Source organism: Carcharhinus amblyrhynchos, chromosome 11 (genome assembly GCF_965287045.1).
Source record: "Carcharhinus amblyrhynchos chromosome 11, sCarAmb.v2.hapA, whole genome shotgun sequence".
In the NCBI taxonomy this organism is placed as follows: domain Eukaryota; kingdom Metazoa; phylum Chordata; class Chondrichthyes; order Carcharhiniformes; family Carcharhinidae; genus Carcharhinus; species Carcharhinus amblyrhynchos.
In genome coordinates, this window is record NC_137334.1 from 19,465,346 (window position 1) to 19,487,510 (window position 22,165).

The 22,165-nt window shown below is 43.7% G+C and overlaps 1 protein-coding gene across 6 annotated transcripts in view; it reads left to right on the top strand.

Annotated features, from left to right (window-relative positions):
- nbeal1 (neurobeachin-like 1) overlaps nt 1–22,165 on the top strand; it is a 243,819-nt gene that overhangs the window by 52,613 nt on the left and 169,041 nt on the right. For 4 of the 6 annotated variants that reach the window (XM_080198681.1, XM_080198685.1, XM_080198682.1 and 1 more), the window contains exon 2: nt 17,233–17,324. In XM_080198681.1, coding sequence (XP_080054807.1) covers nt 17,233–17,324 — 92 coding nt within the window. Of the gene's footprint in view, nt 1–619; nt 1,048–17,232; nt 17,325–22,165 lie in introns of those variants that run through there. The other 2 variants (XM_080198683.1, XM_080198684.1) reach the window with 2 other exon arrangements.

Genomic DNA, 22,165 nt, shown 5'->3' on the forward strand with positions numbered 1-22,165 from the left:
AGAGGCTGAACAAACTAGGCTTGTACTCGTTAGAGTTTAGAAGAATGAGGAGAGATCTCATTGAGACATATAAGATGATGAATGGGATGGATAGGATAGAGGTGGAGAGACTCTTCCCACTCAGAAAGGACAGTAGGACTAGGGGGCACAGCCTCAAGATAAAGGGGAGGCGGTTTAGAACGGAGTTGAGGAGGAACTTCTTCACTCAAAGGGTGGTGAATCTCTGGAATTCTCTGCCCGTTGAGGTGGTGGAGGCTGCCTTGCTAAATATTTTTAAGAAGCGGGTTGATGGGTTTTTGATAAGAGAGGGGATTAAGGGTTATGGGGAGAGGGCGGGAATGTGGAACTGAGCCACGACAGATCAGCCATGATCTTATTGAATGGCGGGGCAGGCTCGAAGGGCTGGATGGCCTACTCCTGCTCCTATTTCTTATGTTCTTATGTACTGTAAAGAATGACGGCCTTTAATATATGTATGTATCGCAACCTGTGTTTAAAAAAAATGCACACAAGGGGAATGGCCTGTGTACGTGAGCAAGGTGCATTGTGCAAGGTTTGGGGTTTCGCCTACTCAACTGGATTGTTGCAAAGTATTATCATCTCTGCTTCGTGGACTAGTGTTAACTCGAGCTCTGTCGTCAGTAGTTGATAAACTCTCTTCGAAGACCTGCATCTGGATGAACAACACAACCGTGGAATTGTACAAGAGACAGGCGTTTGAAAGAAGCCTTGCCGTGAATGGAAGCCTCAAAACTACTATCCTTTGTGAAGACCTTTTGCAATGTTGTTGTCTTTTGATCCTGCACCATATTCTTCTATTTGGAAAACTAGCGAACGATCTGATGTTGCCTAAGAGCCCTTGTGTTACCCAAACTTAAACTGAATTTCAGATGCAGTCAGAACTTCATATTCTACAAACCCCTTTCTCCTAGCTTTACCAAGAACATTTCTTCAACTGTGTGATGGGTTTTACCAGGACTTTCTCCACCAAATGTGCTGATTGATCCACTCGGCCATTCAGAACGCTCACTCACGATGTCGGTGGGGGTTAGTTTGTTTTTTGTTGTTTGCTTGAGTTATTATCCAGGTGTGGTTTGCTCAGGATGAGGAAGTTGTATTGAAATGGGAGAACAATGCTGCTGGAGTTGCCAGAGAGACATGCCTCCCACGTTGCAGACGTGTGACAGAGCTCTGGGACTGTGCAATGAAGGGTGAATCTTAAATTGTCAATATTTTGCTGGTAATCTACAGGATTATTAATCAGCTTAATTTACATTTGACCCTTAACAACATTTTCCAGAATTCATACAGAAATATACACATTTTTTCTAGTTTCTTTGATTCTTTTATGTAAAACTCAATGAAAGTTTGGAAGTTGAGCATCGAGCTAGATCTGAGCAACCCTTTTTTTGCCAGCTTTTTCCGTCTGTTCAATTTAGATAGTATCCTGTAAACTTTGTTCATTCAGTCCAAGTTCCATGTTCTCCTTCCCATTTGCCTGCAGCCCTTCAAATATCAGTTGGCAAACTTCCTTGGGAACCTTTTGAAGTGGCTTCCTCCTTAATGTTCCAGATTTTAGTGATATTGCTGATCCAGTGTCCACATCTTGACACTCCTGGTCTGGTTTCCTTTATTTTCATTTTAATTTATTCCCAAGCATTGATTGTCAAGCCAATCCAGCAGCCTTTTTTGCTTCTTGCAGTGCCTCATCGCTGTAGCGCAGGGAAACGGTATTGGATGCTTGTGCTAATATTCTGTCAGTTTTAAGTCCTTAGATATTAAGCAACAGGCAACAATGATTATTGCTTTCATTTCAACCTGCACGTCTTTCAGACTGTGGGAGGAAACCGGAGGAAACCCACTCAGACATGGGGAGTACGTACATACTCTGCACGGACAGTGACCCCAGCCAAGAGTTGAACCTGAGTGTGTGAGGCAGCAGTGCTAACCACTGTGCCACAATTCATTTAGTGCCACTTTCCCACTGAGACCCCGCACATTCTTCCTCTCTGAATAAATCTGATTTCCTGTTGAGTGCCTCGACCGTGGTTGTGGGTTTCCTCCGGGTGCTCCAGTTTCCTCCCACAGTCCGAAAGATATGCTGGTTAGGTGCTTTGACTCAAACAGGGTGCCGGTCTGTGGTGACTAGGGGAATTTCACAGTAACTTAATTGTAGTGTTAATATAAACCTTACTTGTGGCTAATAAGTAAACTTTGAACTTTGAACCTGTATCTGCCGCACTCCCAGGCTGTGTTTAACAGCTTGCTGTGCGAGAAAGCTTTCCCACATGTCATTTTTTTCTTGTCCAGTTGCTTTAAATCTGTGCCTTCTGGTTGTCGATCCTTTCAGGAATGGATGCAATAAAGCAGGTGACATCTACAGCCTGACTTCATCCAGATCCTGAGAGCAGCCATCAGTGCCATCACCAAATACACAATTACTTCCCATTGCCTCCATCAGTGGGATTGGCATGTATGGAGAGGTCACTTGTTTTTGCTCGAGTGTCACACCTGGTGGCCCTGACCTCAGTGTGGAGAGTATGTGAAGTCATGCAGAGAAACGCCAGACTGATGGGAGTAGTGAGTGCCGTGGGGAAAGTCCCTCTTAATGTCCTTGAAGAATTTTACATTCTATTGCCTTTGGGATGATTTTGCAAAGAGGAGCAGAAGGTTGCAATTTGAGAAGGAAGATTCTTTGAGAAGGTTCGGCCAGTACAATTAAATACCTTCACCTTTTGTGGAGTTACTTCATCACATGGAAATGCAGCTATTTCACAAGACTGTGTTCCTGTGTTTGTGAAGTGTTAACATTCCTACAATGCTGTGGGTTTTCTTTAGACTGTTTGTTCTTGTCTTTTGTCATTAATCACCACTCTAAAAAAAAGCAAGTTGCAGAGTATACCAGGCTTCTTGATCTGATTTGATTTATTATTGTTACGTGTATCAGAGTGCAGCGAAAAGTATTGTTTCTTGCGTGCTAAACAGACAAAGCATACCGTTCATAGAAAGGAAAGGAGAGGGTACAAAATGTAGTATTACAGTCATAGCTAGGGTGTAGAGAAAGATTAAATTAATGCGAGGTGGGTCCATTCAAAAGCCTGATGGCAGCAGGGAAGAAGCTGTTATTGAGTTGTTTGGTATGTGACTTCAGACTTTTATATCTTCTTCCTGACGGAAGAGGGTGGAAGAGAAAATGTCCGAGGTGCGTGGGGTCCTTAATAATGCTGGTTGCTTTGCCGAGGCAGCGAGAAGTGTAAACAGTGTCAGTGGGTGGGAGGCTGGTTTGCATGATGGAATAGGTTTTGTTGTAGTTTCTTGCAGTCTTGGACAGAGCAGGAGCCATATCAAGCTCTAATACAACCAGAAAAAATGCTACTATTTGAGTTGTAATGGAAGTATCAAGTGGATAAGTTGCAAGGCAGGAGGTAGGGGCAGTATGTTGGCACAGTGGTTAGCACTGCTGACTCACAGCGCCAGGGACCTGAGTTGGATTCCGCCTTTGAGTGACTGTGCACAGTTTGCACATTCTGCCCATGTCTGTGTGGATTTCCTCCGAGTGTTCTGGTTTCCTCCCACAGTCCAAAGATGTGTGAGTTCGATAGATTGGCCGTGCTAAATTGCCCCTTAGTATCAGGGAGCCTAACATGGTAAATACGTGGGGTTACCGGGATTAGGCCTGGGTGGGATTTTTGTCATAGAATCATTGAATCCCTACAGTGCAGAAAGAGGCCATTCGGCCCATTGAGTTTGCATCGATCACACAATCCCATCCAAGCCCTATTCCTGTAACCCCACATATTTACTCTGCTACTCTCCTGACACTAGGGTCAATTTAGCATGGCCAATCAACCTAACCAGCACATCTTTGGACTGTGGATGGGAACCGGAGCAGCAGGAGGAAACCCATGTGGAGAATGTGCAGACTCCACACAGACAATGACCCAAGTCAGGAATTGAACCCGGGTCCCTGGCACTGTGAGGCAGCAGTGCTAACCACTGCATCACGCCTAAGCTCTGTTGGCACAGGATCGATGGGCCAAATGGCCTCCTTCTGCTCTTTGGGGATTCTACGCGGAATAACTGAAATCAGGGAAAGGATTCAAAGTACTGCAATATGCTCCTACCTATGGTGTTGCTGCACAATTTCCAAATCCTACCCTGCTGTGGGCTTTGTGAGAAGCACGGTTAGTGTCCAGTATTAGAAGCAACATTTAGTTTTGCAATTGGTGTGGGACAGTGATTTTTTTTTCAAAACAGCTATTAAGAATTGCTTTAAAAAGAAAGGCTGCTTGAAATCTGTGGCCTGACATCTAGTTGGGCTTTTGGATAAACTGACTTATTCTGTCTAGAATTCCCTCCACTCAGATTAGACTGACTTGCAGAATTTAAAAGGAAGGTCAAGGTGCTGGGTTTCTACAACCTTGCTGTTGAATTACATCTAATGAGATCTTGGCCAGGCTAAGCCACCACACCTTGGTCGCTGCCTTTTCCAAGATCAGCCGGAGGAATTGAAAATTAAGTTTGCAAAAAGATTTTTAGCGAGCCTTTGACAGGTGAAGAGAGGACTGTTTGTTGCTGCAGGAATGGATTCCCTCGGGAGCTTGGAGTTCCTGGAATGGTGTCCAATTCCTACATTCCATTCCTTTAATATCCTAAGCATCTCTTGTAGTTGCAGAGGCAGGCTGTGCTTTCAGACGCTAATATTCCAAATGCTGTCCTCCCCGCAGCTAGTAAGGGGTTGAGCATTGACGGATTCTGCCCCTCTCTTCCCCCTCAAGATATCAAGCTGAGAAATTGGATCAGCATCAAAGGAGAAATAAACTGGTGACAGCAACTCTAGAAATCTCTCGTTTCCTCACCTAAGAGCAACCAGAGCAAGCAATTTGCTTTAACTCTTAAATATTAATGTTTTCCCTATCACAAGTCCAGACAAGATAAGAACCCCCTTGTGAATGGTGTGCAGTATAAAACATACCGTGGCTGCATGAAATATATACAAAAATAAACACAACGTCTGGTGAAATTAAAATGAACTCCAGGGAAAAAAAGCTATGGACCCATTGGTCGGTGTACTCAGTAAAATAAGTTTCTCATCAAATGTCCAAATCAGTGCTCATGCTCATTTATGGCAGAGGAATTCCTCCCTTGGGTTGTAGCTCAGATGATTTTAGCTTATAGGAAAGCCTCATAAGAACATAAAAAACAGGGGCAGGAGTAGGCCATCTAGCCCTTTGAGCCTGCTCCGCCATTCAATAAAATCATGGCTGATTTGAAGTGGATCAGTTCCACTTTCTCCCCATAACCCTTAATTCCCTTGTCTGTCAAAAACCTATCTACCCGTGACTTAAATATATTTAGCGATGTAGCCCCCACCAACGGGCAGAGAATTCCAGAGATTCACCACCCTTTGAGTGAAGAAGTTCCTCCTCAACTCTGATCTAAACTGCCCCTCCCCCCCCCCCCCCTTATCTTGAGGCTGTGCCCTCTAGTCCTGCTATCCTTTCTAAGCGGGAAGAATCTCTCCAACCATCCCTATCCATCCCTTTCATTATCTCTATAAGATCCCCCCTCATCCTTCTAAACTCCAACGAGTACAGACCCAGTCTATTTAGTCTCTTCATAGTCCAACCCCCTCATCTCCGGTATCAGCCTGATGAACCTCCTGTGCACTCCCTCCAAGGCCAAAATATCCTTGCGCAAGTGCAGCGACCAAAACTGCACACAGTACTCCAGCTGCGGCGTCACCAGTACCCTGTACAGTTGCAGCGAGACCTCCCTACTTTTATATTCTATCCCCCTCGCTATAAAGGCCAGCATTCCATTTGCCTTCTTGATCACCTGCTGCACCTGCAGACTGGGTTTTTGTGACTCATGCACAAGGACCCCCAGGTCCCACTGCACCGTAGCATGCTGCAGCTTTTCGCCCTTTAAATAGTAATCCCTCCTACTATTATTTCTGCCAAAGTGGATAACCTCACACTTGCTAACATTATACTCCATCTGCCAGGTCCTCGCCCACTTGCTTAGCCTATCCAGATCCCTCTGCAGACTTTCCACACCCTCCACGCAATTTGCTTTACCACTCATCTTCGTGTCATCAGCAAATTTCGTCATACTACATCAGCTCCCTCCTCCAGATCATCTATATAAATGGTAAGTAGCTGAGGCCCCAGCACCGATCCCTGTGGCACTCCACTAGTCACCAACCGCCAATCAGAATAGCACCCATTGATACCAACTCTTTGCTTCCTATTAGACAACCAATCCTCTATCCACGCTAACACCTTACCCTCAACTCCGTGCACCCTAACCTTCTGTAGTAACCTTTTATGAGGCACCTTATCAAATGCGTTTTGAAAATCTAAAAACACCACATCCACCGGTTCCCCTCTGTCCATCATACTAGTCATATCCTCATAGAAACCAATAAATTCGTCAAACGCGACTTCCCCTTAACGAATCCGTGCTGCGTCTGCTCTATCAAACCATTCTTTTCTAGGTGCCTCGCTATTTCTTCTTTGATGACGGATTCAAGCATCTTTTAATGGGTCTCTGCAGCCCATTCCATTCTGTTCCCAGATTAATAACTGGGGGAAGTACTTAGTGCTGCCAGTTCAAGTGGCTCTAAGCAAGGATTAGTTTCAAACTGTTTCCAACACTCGAGAAGCAATAGATCAAAGAACAAAGAAAATTACAGCACAGGAACAGGCCCTAAGCCTGCACCGACCATGCTGCCTGACTGAACTAAAACCCCCTACCCTTCCGGGGACTATATTTCTCTATTCCCATCCTATTCACGTATTTGTCATGACACCCCTTAAAAATCACTCCGTATCCACTTCCATTACCTCCCCCAGCAATGAGTTCCGGGCACCCACTTTTCTCTGTGTAAAAAATCTGCCTCGTACATCTCCTTTAAACTTTGCCCCTCGAACCTTAAACGTGTGGCCCTTAGTAATTGACTCTTCCACCCTGGGAAAAAGCTTCTGACTATCCACTCTGTCCATGCCTCTTATAATCTTGTAGACTCCTATCAGGTCGCCCCTCAGCCTCCGTTGAACACACCAAGTTTCTCCAACTTCTCCTAGTAGCTAATGCCTTCCATACCAGGCAACATCCTGATAAATCTTTTCTGTACCTCCTCCAAAGCCTCCACTTCCTTCTGGCAATGTGGCGACCAGAATTGAACACTATATTCCTAGTGCGACCTAACTAAGGTTCTATAAAGCTGCAACATGGCTTGCCAATTTTTAAACTCAGTGCCCTGGCCCTTCTCCACCTGCATTGCCACTTTCAGTGACCTGTGTACCTGTACACCCAGATCCCTTTGCCTATTAGTACTCTGAAGGGTTCTGCCATTTACTGTATATTTCCTATCTGTAGTAGACTTTCCAAGATGTATTTACCTCACATTTGTCCAGATTAAACTCCATCTGCCATCTCTCCGCCCAAATCTCCAACTGATTTGTATCCTGCTGTATCCTCTGATGGTCCTCATTGCTGTCTGCAATTCCAACAACCTTTGTGTGGTCCGCAAACTCACTAATCAAACCAGTAGAGGTTTGGACCACAATTTTGTGGGGCAACACAATGGTTTGTGCTCACAGTGCTGGGAACCCAGATTCGATTCCCGGCTTGGGTCACATGGAGTTTGCACATTCTCTCTGTGTCTGCATGGGTTTCCAAAGATGTGCAGGTTGGGTGCCATGCTAAATTGTCCATCAGTGTCAGGGGGATTAGGAGGATCAATTCATGGGACTACAGGGATTGGGCCAGGGATAGGATGCCATTCAATAGGCCGAATGGCCTCCTTCTGCACTGTAGGGATTCTAGGATTCAATGATAAGGCAATCCCTCATCTCAGAAATCAGTCGGGTGAACCTTTGCTGCACTCCCTCTTCCCTTAGGTAAGGGGACCAATACTGTACAGAATACTCATGGTGCCGATTCATCAAGCCTTTATAAAATGCATCAGGACATCCATACTCTTGTATTCAAATCTCCTGGCAATAAAGATTTACATACTATTTGCCTAGATTGTGATTGACAGCTAAATATGCAGAGCTGTTTTCCATAAATGGATTTTCAGTAGTTTTTGGCATGATTACAAGAGGTTACACAATGGTTAATTAGATTCCCGTGAAGCAGCAAATAAGTACTATTTGTCCTTTTGCTGTCTGAGTTATGGGCCAATTAGGGTAAAACGTATTTGGTGGAAGCTCAGGTACGGAAAAATGAAGTAATAAAGCATGAGACTGAAAGTTAGATTTTGTCAATAGTTACTGTAATACTGGCAATTTTATTAGCACATAGTCAACAATAAAAGCCAGGGAAACAATTGCACATTGATCTGAAAGCAAGTTCAAAGTCAATGTCTGTTCAATCCAACATTGTGAAACAGCATTGTGCACCTGGTCCATTTTATAGTTTAGATTTAGATAATAGTTCAGAACTTCATTCTGCCCACCAGATTGGTGTGTGCTATTGATTGTCTTTTTTAGATGTTTTGCAACAGCTTTCAGCCCTGTGATGGCGTTTACCCTTTGATATAAACTTGATCTGGCTTAGCGGGGACTAACTCCTTGTACCTTGCTCTGATATCTTTTGATAAAAGGCTAGCCAGTGATGCTCTCTTGGATAGATATCAAAGATCCCTTGGCACCGATTGAAGAGAGGAGAGTTCTCCCCAGTGTCCTGGCTGTTATTTATCCCTCAAGCAATATCATTAAATAGATTCTCTGTCTATTATCACATTGTTATTTGTAGGAGCTTTCTGTGTGCAAACTGGCCTCTGTGTTACCTGTGTTACAATAGTCACTACAAAAATTTCTCCCTTAGGGAAGGGGAGCAAAGCTATACACTCCAGCTGCAGTCTCACCAACGCTGCATGCAATTACAGCAAGCCATCTTACTTCGTTGATTGTGTAAAGCATTTTGGGACACTCTGGGAATTTGAACGACGCTCTAGAATATAACCTTTCTTTGTTTTAATTTTATGCTTGTAGATGCCATTTGCTAATCCCTTTTTCTGAGAGCACTAATCTCACAACCTCCGCTTAGCATTGCTTAGCTATCTCCATCCTTCCAGTAACTTTTGAGAATTATGTTCTGGTGGCACAGTGGTTAGCATTGCTGCCTCACATTGCTAGGGACCCGGGTTCAATTCTCAGCCTGGGATCACTATCTTCATGAATTCTGCATGTTCTCCCCGTGTCTGCATGGGTTTCCTCTGGGTACTCTAGTTTCCTCCTACAGCCTGAAAGATGTGCTGCTTAGGTGCATTGGCATGCTAAATTTTCCCTCAGTGTACCCAAATAGGTGCCAGAGTGTGGTGACTAGGAGATTTTTCACAGTAACTTCATTGCAGTGTTAATGTATTATTAACATTGCAACTTGTGACACTAGTTAAAATAAAATAGTATTGTCCCCTTCCTAGCTATAAAAAAAGTCTTATTTTGCACTTGACTTTATTACTTCTATTGTTGAAGGTGGGCAGACGTATGCTAAAGGTAGAGGTAAAGTTTTCACCGCTGTTAGTTTGGCTGTAATAATATATCTCCAAGACTAATGGATGCATTTTAGTGAAACTTGATACAGAGATAAGGTATTGCCCAAGAAAGAGCTGTTTGTTTTGGTTGAAGCTGCAGATCCAGTTCTGGATCCTGAAATCTTTTTAAAGGATCCACTGTTATTGGGAGGTGGGATTAATTTTTTTAGAATGCAGTGTTTTGTCTTATTTAGAAACTTGTTGATTGTTTATAGCTTATTATGGATTGTCCCAGCTTTTGTGGTGCAAATTTGTCACAACTGTTAAAAATGTGAGCAGAGTTTTCAGAGCTGGTTGTTGGATGTGAATTGACCTGGAGTCTAAAGTTAATGTTTATTTATTAGCATCACAAGTACCTTACCTTAAAACTGCAACGAAGTTACTGTGAAAATCCCCTAGCTGCCACACTTCGGCACCTGTCCGGATATTCTGAGGGAGAATTTAGTACGGCCAATGCACCTAACCAGCACTTCCTTTGAATTGTGGGAGGAAACCGGAGCACCCGGAGGAAAACCACGAACCCACGGGAAGAATGTGTAGACTCTGCACAGTGACCCAAGCCGGGAATTGAACCCAGGTCCCTGGCGCTGTGAGGCAGCAGTGCTAACCACTGTGCCACCGTACCACCCTGGGGCCACCTCAGTGAGATGGAAGCTCTCGACAAAAGAAAAAGCTATTTTTTTTTTCAGCTTTGTACTGAGAGCAACAGCCAGGGAACAGCCTTGAGGAAGAGATGTATCATTGTAATAATGTTGAGTTAACGCAGTGTGGCAGAGACATTCCCTCATTGTACTGAATTGGAACATATTGAGGAATCATGTACATCCCGTTGTTTTTCAGGCATTGAATATACAGTTATCTTTAAAGACATTCATTTGGGGTTTTGTGTTCAGGAGATGACAGGGACAGCAAAACTGCTGACTTGCCATGCTGTGCCCATTTTTATGTTTACAGAAAGAAATAATTATATTGTGCTTTCATGGCAGCCTGTGATGGCATTTGAGCCAAAAACAGAACAGAAAGGAAAATGTGTAATTTCTTTAAGAAGTCTGTGGAATCGATAATTGTTCTTCACAATGTTTCTAAAGGACTTTTAAGAGTTTATGTCAATTGTGAAGGGATGAGTAGTAATTTCCTTGGATTTTAAAAAAAAACTGTCCACGTGACCCTTGACCCAGAGATGATACCAACAGGAAGGAAGTTAAGAAAGAAGCCACGTGGCTGGCAGAAACAAAGGGGTGTGATTGGTAGGTAGGTGGTTCGAAAAGCAAGTGACACCATCAGGATTGTCATGACTCAAGGGGGAGAGGTTTGCGTAAAATAATTATACCCATGAAACTTAGAAGGTGGAAGCTATTGTCGGATAGGACATCTGTGTGAATAAACAGCTCACGCTGTGGACCAATGTGGTGCAAAATCTAAGGGGGAAGTGATGCGAATGCTGATGATTATTTAAGACGTATCTTTGTTGTATCAGCTACTTCAAGTGAACTATTTAAAGTGGCAGCATTGTGGTTAGCACTGCTGTCTCAGTGCCAAGATCCCAGGTTCAGTTCTGGCCTTGGGTCACTGTCCGTGTGGAGGTTGCACTTTCTCCCCATGTTTGCTTGGGTTTCCTCTGGCTGCTCCAGTTTCTTCCCACAGTCCAAAGATGTGCGGGTGAGGTGGATTGGTCATGCTGAAACTGCCTTTTAGTGTCAGGGGGATTAGCAGGGTAAATATGTGGGGTTATGGGAATAGGGCGTGGGTGGGATTGTGGTCAGCACAGACTCGATGGGTTGAATGGCCTCCTTTAAAGTTTATTTGTTCGTCACAAGTAAAGCTTACATTAACATTGCAATGAAATTTCTGTGAAATTCTCCTAGTCGCCACATCCAGTGCCTGTTTGGGTACACTGAGAGAGATTTTAGCATGGCCAATGTACCTAACCAGCACGTCTTTCCGACTATGGGAGGAAACTGGAGCATCCGGAGGAAACCCGTGTATACATGGGAAGAATGTGCAGACTCCACTTAGACAGCGACGTAAGCTGGGAAGAGAACCCGGGTCCCTGGCGCTGTGAGGCAGCAGTGCTAACCACTGTGCCCCTTTGCCACCACTGTGGGGATTCAATGGATTCTGTAAAGTTTACCTTTTTAATGTACTATTTGCCTGTTAATTCATGCGTGATTTGCATGGATTCTGATTCCTGTTTGAGTGAAAGTTACAAGAAGTGGAATCTTGTTGGTAATTTCTTCAGCTGGGGCTCATGTAGTAAATTTAGTTCTTTTGGTTTATGGTTCCCCTATGGTGTCACCATGTAGCATTTATTTTTATTAAATGTGGCTGGAGCTGAATTAACTCTGAGTGACAAATTGGAATTTGTGCTAATCCTCCTTTGTGTTCAGTGATTTTTTTGGTCACGCTGTGATCCTGTGGTGGTGTATTTGTGTACTGCTCGCCTTGTAGTGTTTCCTTCTGAAAGGAAGCGAGCACAATAACTCTCCTTTTAAACAGTCTTTAAACTTTCACAGAAACAGTATTAAACTGAATTTAATACTTGAAGAGGTATTAGCTTGTTTTATTTTTCTACTGGATATGGGCGTCATTGGCTAGGCCAGCATTTGTTGCCCATCCCTAATTGCCCCTTGAGAAGGTGGTGACAGATTGGTCACAGCCATAGATTTCAAGGAACAGCTTAGAAGGAGGAGGGTGAGAGTTCCAGCACCTTTTTTTAATTTACTTGTGGGACTTGGGCATAGCTGGCTAGGCCAGCATTTATTGCTCATCCCTAATTTCCCTTGAGAAGGTGGTGATGAGCTGCCTTCTTGAATCACTGCAGTCCACATGCTGTGGGTTGACCCACAATGCCATTAGGGTGGAAATTCCAGGGTTTTGACCCAGAGATTGCGAACGAACAGCGATATATTTCCAAGTCAGGATGGTGAGTGGCTTGGAGGGGAACTTGCAGGTGGTGGTAGTGCCATGTATCTGCTGCCCTTGTCCTTCTAGATGCAAGTAGCCGTGGGATTGGAAGGCGCTGTCGAAGGATCTTTGGTGAATTGCTGCAGCGTGTCTTGTAGACACACGGTTACTACTGAGCGTCAGTGGTGGAGGAAGTGGAATCTTTGTGGATGTGGTGCCAATCAACCGGGCTGTTTTTCCTGGGTGGTGTCGGGCTTCTTGAATGTTGTCGGAGCTGCACCAGGCGAGTGGAGAGAATTTCATCACACTCCTGACTTGTGCTGACTGTCCGTCTGGAGTTTGCACGTTCTCCAGTTTCCTCCCACAATCCAAAAATGTGCGGGTTATGTGAATTGGCCATGGTAAATTCTCCCTTCTGTCAGGGGGATATGGAGTTGTGGGGTAGGGTCTGGGTGGGAGTGTGGTCAGTGCAGACTTGATAGGCTAAATGGCCTCCTTCTGCATTGTAGGGATTCTGTGAAATCTATAAACTCACGTTCTGGAGTGCAGCCAGTGAAAGTGGCCCATTTTAATCTATTTGAATGGATATGTCATTACTGTGAAAGTAAAACAATGCTATCTAATTCTCTGGAGTTTGTGTTGCTGATTAAATAGTGTCCACAAAGGTTACTGAGCAAAGGTATGTGGAGGAGATAGGGAACTCTCTTTGGGTTATCTTTTCTGATCAGTGAATATAAATTATTCGGTTAAGTGCCAAAACCAGATATGCTATTAATATAACAGAACTTATTAATAACAATAATAGGGCGGCACAGTGGTTAGTGCTGCTGCCTCACAGTGCCAGGGACTTGATCAATTCCTGGCTTGGGTCACAGTCTGTATGGAGTTTGCACATTCTCCCTGTGTCTGCTTGGATTTCCTTCAGATGCTCTGGTTTTCTCCCACAGTCCATAGATGTACAGGTTAGATGGATTGGCCATGCTAAATTGTCCCTTACTGTCAGGGGACAAACTAAGGTGAATGCATAAGGTTATAGGGATAGGGCCTGGGTGGGATTGCGGTTGGTGCAGATGCATTGGGCCGAATGGCCTCCTTCTGCGCTGTAGGGATCCTATGATTCTAATAGAGCAGAAAGTAGAGGCTAGATAAATTTAAGAGTCTAGAATTATCTACTCTAAAATAGTGTCCTCTTGGAAGTCATTATAATGCTATATCTAGTCATGATATAGGGGAGACGATGGCCTAGTGATATTATCAATAGACTATTAATCCAGAAACTCAGCTAATGTTCTGGGCACCCAGGTTCCAATCCTGTCACAGCAGGTGGTGGAATTTGAATTCAATAAAAGATATCTGGAATTAAGAACCCACTGATGACCATGAAACCATTGCCGATTTTCGGAAAAATCCGTCTGGTTCGCTAATGTCCTTTAGGGAAGGAAATCGTAAAATCCCTGCAGTGCAGAAATAGGCCGTTCAGCCCATCGGGTCTGCACCAACAGCAATCCTACCCAGGCGTTATTTCTGTATTCCCACATAATAACCCTGCTAACCCCTCTAAGCTACTCGTCCTGGGACACTAAGAGGCAATTTAGCATGGCCAATCCACCTAACCTACACATCTTTGAACTGTGGGAGAAAATGGGAGCACCCAGAAGAAATGCATACAAACACGGGAGAATGATATGGACCAAAGGTGGGCAATTAGGCCTAGCTTAGTGGCTAAAAGGGAAGCATGGACTAGTTGTGCCAAAGGGCCTGTTTCCATACTGTAAACCTCTAAATGCAAACTCCACACAGAGAGCGACCCAAGCCGGAAATCAAAACTGGGTCCCCGGTGCTGTGAGGCTAACCACTTTGCTACTGTGCCGTTCACAAAATCTACTGTCCTTACTTGGTCCGGCCTAATGTGACTCCAGAGCCACAGCGATGTGGTTGACTCTCAATTGCCTTTGGGCAACTAGGGATAGGCAATAAATGCTGGCAGTCAGCAATGCCCATGTCCCATGAATGAATAAAAAATCCACCTGAAATATAATGGAAAATGTACTCCCCTCCCCCCCAAGTTGTGCTTTAAAATAATGGATCACTTTTTAAAAAAGGAATTGTCTGTCAGGGCACCAGTGACAAGGTTTTGGGCAACTTAATCTACTGAGAGATCAAACTGCTTGAAGGAAAAAAGATCTTGGGTGATGGTTAGATTTTGGAGGCGTTTTATTAATACGGTAAGTTGCTGAGAGTTGGAACTGGCTGTTGGAAAGAATGGAGGGAGCTGACCTGATGGGAGCTTTCAAAAGGGAGTTGTGGCAGGAAAGCTGAAAAGAAATTCTCTGCCCGTTGAGGTGGTGGAGGCTGCCTCGCTAAATATTTTTAAGACGCGGGTTGATGGGTTTTTGAAAAGCGAGGGGATTAAGGGTTATGGGGAGAGGGCGGGAATGTGGAACTGAGCCGCGACAGATCAGCCATGATCTTATTGAATGGCGGGGCAGGCTCGAAAGGCTAGATGGCCTACTCCTGCTCCTATTTCTTATGTTCTTATGTTAAAACCTTCGCAGAGTAATGGGGGATGGGGGAAGAATTAATTGGAAAGCTCTTTTAGGAGCTTTAACAGGCACAGTGGGCCAAATAGTCTCGTTCTATGTTGTAAGATTCTACATGCATGGTGTTGCCAAGTTGGGTAGAGTAATTGTAGATTGGTGATTGTAAAATGCTAGGGGGGGAAAGCATTGTGTGGTCCTGTTAAAAGGTGGAGCCTTTTCTGTGCTTAGGGAGTTTTAAAATTGCAAGTATATAGAGAGCCTAAACGGAAGCTTTTGTATCGAAAGGCCAAGCAGCAGGGTTACCAAGACAACAGGCTTTTGAATTCAGCCAATAAATTTGAATCGGGCATTTAGATACAAGAACCTATTAAATTTTAAATCTGATGGTTTTGACAACCTAGGACCAATCCTATTGTGGGAGATATTGATATGTCATCACAGGTATAAAAGAAGAGGGCAGTGGGATAGAAGGGAGAGAGCAATTGCCACATAGCTGTCAGCTCAAACACCATCCAGATAGCAAAGAAGAAAGGAGTTCCAGTCAGAAGAATCAACTGAGAAGGTCCAGGATATTCTGGGAGACACAAAACCTGGCTGTAATTTAGAGAGTGACTAAACTCTATTTTTGTTAATGAGTGGGATTTGTATTTATTGGAACAGCGTTCCATTAGAATCTTGCTTTATTCACGAATTGTTAATAGAAGGGATTTGTTTGGTTAGTTAATAGTTTACTTAATTTGTTCACTGATAGATAAATAAATTGTTACGTGTTGATTTTAGAGAGAGTGTCAGGGATTTATTTTGTATTTAACCATCCGAAGTTGCTGAAGAGCAGGTTACGCCACTTCACACGCACCTTTTACAGATTATAGGGCGAGGTCCTCCTCTTTGGGGGTTTTGGTGTTAGTTCCCAGAGGGGGGACCAACCTCCGCTTTATAACGATGGGGGTTGTGATATGTGATGGAATGTTTAAAGACCAACATTGAAGCTACCATCGATTCTGAATGGAATGACAACGTCATCAGATGGCTTTTCAGTATAAATCATTTATCTTGTTGAACTCTTATTTGTTCCTTTTATTGAATTATGAAGCTTACAGAATCCTCTTTCAAAACAGATGCACGTGTTCTGTTGAGCAATTGACAGTCAACATTTCTGAATTGGGAGAGCAGGTAGGAAAGTGCAGTCAATACGAAGATCAGTGTAATCCCATATCTGAAGTTTGACGCTCTTAAAAATATTTTGTCTGTGATGATTGAAGTGTTGCAAACCTGTTGGGCTTTGCTTCTTTGGTGTTTTCTGATTTGATTTAGTTTATTATTGTCATATGAATTGGGATACAGTGAAGAGTATTGTTTCTTGTGCAGTATGCAGTCAAAGCATACCGTTCATAGGGAAGAAAAGGAGAGAGTGCCGAATGTAGTGTTACAGTCATAGCCAGGGTGTAGAGAAAGATCAACTTAATATAAGGTAGGTCTATTCAAAAGTCTGATGGCAGCAGGGAAGAAGCTGTTCTTGAGTTGGTTGGTATGTGACCTCAGACTTTTGTATCTTTTTCCTGACGGAAGAAAGTGGAAGAGAGAATGTCTAGGGTGCGTGGGGTCTTTGATTATGCTGCTGCTTCTCCGAGGCAGTTGGAAGTCTAGATGGAATCAAATGGATGGAAAGCTGGATTGCATGATGGACTGGACTTTGTTCATGACCCTCTGTAGTTTCTTGTGGTCTTGGTCGGAGCAAGTGTCGTACCAATCTATGATATATCTGGCAAGGTACCTTCCATGGTGCATCTGTAAAAATTGGTGAGATTCTAGTGGACATACTGAATTTCCTTTGCCCCCGAGAAAGTTGAGGCAGAACAACCCATGTTCCGAAATTCCAGCCTTTAACAGGGATGTAGTTTAAGTACTTGCTGAGCGGCACTGTACCTGCAGACTTGTGTGACGGTCAGTCTAAAGTTGGAGGTCCAAGCAACTCGGAGCATTTCCTAAAGTTCCTAAAGCTGAAGTCTGTGGAACAGACTCTCAGTAGCTAGAGACGTTGAAGTATGCAAAGGAATTGTATGTGTATCAAACAGTCTTCGATGGCCTTGGGTTAAAGCGAAGCATCAGAAGTGTGGGTTTGGGATGGGACCTGGCATTTTTATCTGGATGTGACACACAATAAATGACTGTGCTTTGTGTAAGCAAAATGAAAACAAAATTGCCCTCATGCTTTGCTTGTATATTTTTCTCTGGTTACAGAAGGACCCAGACTACCTGAAGCTGTGGCTGGAAAGCTTCGTCGCAACATATGAGAAGTTTCTTGATGTTGATTTTGAAAAACCTCCCACAAGGTATATTATTCAAGAATGTTCGTGATTGTTTTTCTATTCTTGATGTGGGTATTACTGGTAAGGGCAGCATTCATTGCCCCATCCATGTCCTTGAGGAGGTGACAGTGAGCCGTCACTTTGAGCCCATGCAGTTTGTGTAGTGTAGCTAATGATTCGTCCCCTTGATAAATTAGACTCAGTTTACTCGGCCTCTACTCCTAGGACAACCTCCTCATAGAATCCCTATAGTGCAGAAGGAGGCCATTCAGCCCATTGTGTCTGCACTGATCACAATCCCATCGAGGCCCTATTCCCATAACCACATATATTTACCGTTAATTTCCTGACATTAGCATGACCAGTCAACATAATTCGCACATCTTTGGACTGTGGGAGGAAACAGGAGCACCTGGAGGGAACCCACACAACCATGGGGAGAATGTGCAAACTCCACACAAACAGTGACCCAAAGCCGGAATTGAACCCGGATGCCTGGTGCTGTGAGGCGGCAGTGCTAACCTCTGTGGTACTGTGCTGCCCTCATCCCAGGTACCAATTTAATGAACCTTCGCTATATTACCGCCAGTGCCAGTGTACCCTTTCTTCAATGTGGACACCAAAACCGCACAGTATTCAGATGGGGTCTCATCAAAACCCTGTATAATTCCAGCAAGATTTCTTTATTCTTGTACTCCACTCCCTGTGCAACAAAGGCCAACATGCCATTTACCTTCCTAATTGCTTGCTGCATCTGCATGCTAACTTTCTACATGCCTTGTACACCTAAGTCCCTTTGAACATCAAGATTTACAAGTTTGTCCCCAATATTCTGCTTTTCTATTATTTTGACCAAAGTGAGTAACTCTCCTGCATTATAATCCATCTGCTGTCTTGTTGCCTACAGTTAACCTGTCTATATCTTTTTGTGGCATCCGTTTACTTTTCCACCTAGCACTGTATTGTCAACCAACCTAGATTCATTAGTCACTGCCTGTTCATCTAAGTCATTAATATAGATTATAAATAGTTGAGACCTCAGCACTGATCTTTGTGGTATTCCATTATTCACTGCCTGATGACTTGAACAAATCTCATTTATGTTGACACCCTATATCCAGTGTTAACCAGTCCTCTATCTAAGCTAATCCAAGCACACTTATCTTGCTTGTTAACCTTTTGTGTGGCACCTTACTGAAACCCTTTTGGAAATTCAGGCAAATAACATTGACTCGTTCCCCTTTATCCACCTGACTAGTTATTTCTTCAAAAAACTCCACCAATTTTTGCAAACAGGGTTTCCCTTTTGTAAAACTATGTTGACTTGTTCTAACTATGCTTTTCTAAGTGTGTTGTTAACAAGTTTCCAGCATTCTCGCAACAACTGGTGTTGGGCTATCTGGCCTCTTATTTCCTGTTTTCTCTCTTGCTCCTTTCTTGGAAAGGATTTATCAACTGATCTCAGCTCAGTACCACCCACTCTTGGATAGAATTGAGAAATTATTGGGTGGCACAGTGGTTAGCACTGCTGCCTCATGTGACAGAGACCTGTGTTCAATTCCTGGCTTGGATACCAAGTCTGCATGTTCTTGCTGTGTCTGCGTGGGTTTCCTCTGGGTGCTCCAGTTTCTTCTTATAATGTGAAAGTTGTGCGGGTTAGGTGCATTGGCTGTGCTAAATTTCCCCTTAGTGTCCCAGGATGCATAGGTTAGAGGGATTAATGGGGTAAATATGTGGAGTTATGGAGATGGGACCTAGGTGGGATTGTTGTCAGTGCAAACCCAGTGGGCCGAATGGCCTCCTCCTGCACTGTAGGGATTCTAAGATTCTAACCCACTTTGTGCAAAGGTATGTGAGGGCCTGGAAGTCATCAGGGAAACCTACTTGGGATAGACTACAGAGCGAGGTATTTTTGGTATTCTGTTTAGTTTAGGTAGTTGCATTCACATAAATATTAATTTTGCTGACATACTTTGACAAATGGATTGGAACTGGTTCTGTAACATCAACGACAAAACTCTCCCAATCGGAGACACAAAAAAATGCAGCCTGGTCTTGCAAGTTGGGAAAAGCTGTTAATCTTCCTCCAGACGAGCAAAGCTGCTCAGGTGTTTGAATACGCTTTTTATTCACCTCTATCCTGCCTGAATTCTGTATAACCGGCTCCCCATTGATACTGAAAGATTTTTTTTGTTTGGGAATCTATAATTAAAAAAGGTGCCGGTCCCCCACATCCCTGTGGAACCATTTGCTGGCAGGATCTGTGTGGGCGCCAGTGGCTGGAGTTAAATGACTGTACCGGGTTTCTGTGGGACTGCCAGATGAGAAAAAAGTCTTATGTAACAGGGATTTGGCAAGTGAGGAAGGAAGTAATGTTACGGTGAAAGTATTTGCAAATTCCTTTTTATTATTAGTGAGATTGTGAGGGGGCCGGGTGGGGGTTGGGGGTTAGATTGTGGTGAATATGCACAAATCAAATTTACAGCACAGATCACTTGGTCCGACTTTCCTGGTGCTTATGCTCCACCACAGCCTGCCAATCCTCTCGTACTTTCAGTTCCTTATTCCCACATGTGCAGCTTTCTCATAAATGCATCAATGCCATATCCTCAGGCAAACGAGGGAGGAGGGGTGCGGGATAGTGCAACTAGCCTCAATGTGTGGAAGCGTCCTTCTGCAAGATGTCAAATCCTTCAGAGGAGACAGGAAAGGGAGTAAATGTAGTGTCCGTGGATATTCCAATCACAGTAGTAATGCACCATATTTCAGAATGAGTGTTATTTTCTGAAAAGTAAAGTTTATTTATTAGTCACATGTAAGGCTTACATTAACACTGCAATGAAGTTACTGTGAAATTCCCCTAATTGCCACGCTTGGCGCCTGTTCGGATCAATGCACCTAATCAGCATGTCTTTCAGACTGGAGCACCTGGAGGAAACCCACGCAGGCACGGGGAGAACATGCAGACTCCACACAGACAGTGACCCAAGCTGGGAATCGAATCTGGATTCCTGGAGCTGTGAGACAGCAGTGCTAACCACTGTGCCAATGTGCCAATGTTGTATTTGACACACATTATCAGTGAGCAGTATACAATACTATTCAGTGGAACCACATACTATTTATAGTGATGTGCAGCCCGCAGTGGTCATTTTGAAGAACCTGGCGTGTTTTCAGCTTCTCAGCCAGACGGCTGTGGATTCCGGCCTGTTCTCTTGGAACAGCTGGCTCTAGGCCTGTTCCTAGGCGGGCCTGTTCTCTCGGAACAGCTGGCTCACGGCCTGTTCCTAGGCGACCGTGTGCTTGAATAGTTCAGATGATGTAACAGGCTGAAATCTTGAGCAGTTTTTAGTCGGAAATCCAAATGCTATATGTGTGTGTTGCTGGTTTAAAACCAGACTCTGCTTTAGAACTGTGAAATCAATCTTCTTATTTCACTGACATACTCATCATGACATATAATTTTCATACCTTAATTCGCCACCTTCAACACCATGTGAATTCATTTTTCAAACAATCCACAGGGATCAGTACTAGCTACTCAACAGTTTACAATCTATATCAATGATTTGGAGGAAAGGACCAAGTATAGGGTTGATAAATTTACTGATGATACAAAAATAGGAAGGAATGTGAGTTGTGAAGAGGACATAGTATGTCCATAAAGGGGTGGCAATAGGTGAAGTGAGCAGGCAAAGAATTTGGCAAATGGACTATAATGTGGGAGCATGTGAACTGGTCCACTTTGGCAGGAAGAATAGAAGAACAGTGTACTATTTAAATGGAGAGAGATTGTAGAGCTCGGGTACAGACGGATCTGGGAGTCCTGAATCACAAAAGGTTAGAATGCAGGTACAGTAAGTGATTAGGAAGGCAGGTGACTTGTTATTATTTATTAGAAAGGGAATGGAATGTAAAAGTAGGTAAGTTTTACTACAGTTGGTGAGACCACATCTGGAATAGTGTGCTCAGTTTTGGTCGCCTTACTTAAGAAAGTATGTAATTGCAGTGGAAACAGTTTGGAGAAGGTTCACTTGGTTGATTCCTGGAACAAGGAATCCTGTGAAGAAAAGTTAGAATGTTGGGCCTGTTCCCATTGGCATTCAGAAGAATTGGCAATCTGATTGAGACATGTAAGATCCTGTGGGGACTGGCCAGCATGGATGCCGAATGAATGTCCCCTCTTAGGGGGACAGACAAGAATTAGGGGACACGGTTTAAAAAATAAGTACTCTAAGAACTGATCAAACATCTTTTTTTTAATTATCCCAAAACCCTGCCAAGTGGCAGGAATCAGTTAATTCTCAATATTCAGCAGAAGTCAACTGTTCCACTTTGGGGAAGTAGGATCAGGCAGATTTACCCAGGCAACTAAAGTATAACAAAATAAACTTGAGGTTTACTGATAGAAGAGATGTGCTACCAAAGCTTTTTGCCTTGCACTCATAAAGATAACTTCCAACAATAACAGGGACAGCAATTTAGGCTGCAAGAGAAGAGTGCTGATTGATTGGTGGAGGCATTACAATGGAAAATGCTGCACAAAACAGTTAACTGCCTAGTTTTGTTCAAATTGAAATTGGGCAGGTAGACTCTTGATTGGTTGAGGCATTGCCCTGGGAACCAACCATGAATGACTGTCCCTGAAGCCTTGGTGTAGTTGAAAAAGGTGCAAAGTGTGGATATGTTCCTTCGGTCTGCAAAGGACAGGGCCTTGTGTGTGAATATATATAGTTTCTCACATGTGTAAGTGGGGTTCAGTGCAAACCTGACTGAACCCATCTTAAATTGGTTACCAGTGTAATTCTTAGTGTACACAGGGTTGTTTAGCAAGTGTTGTCCAATTGCACAGTCACATCTCATGT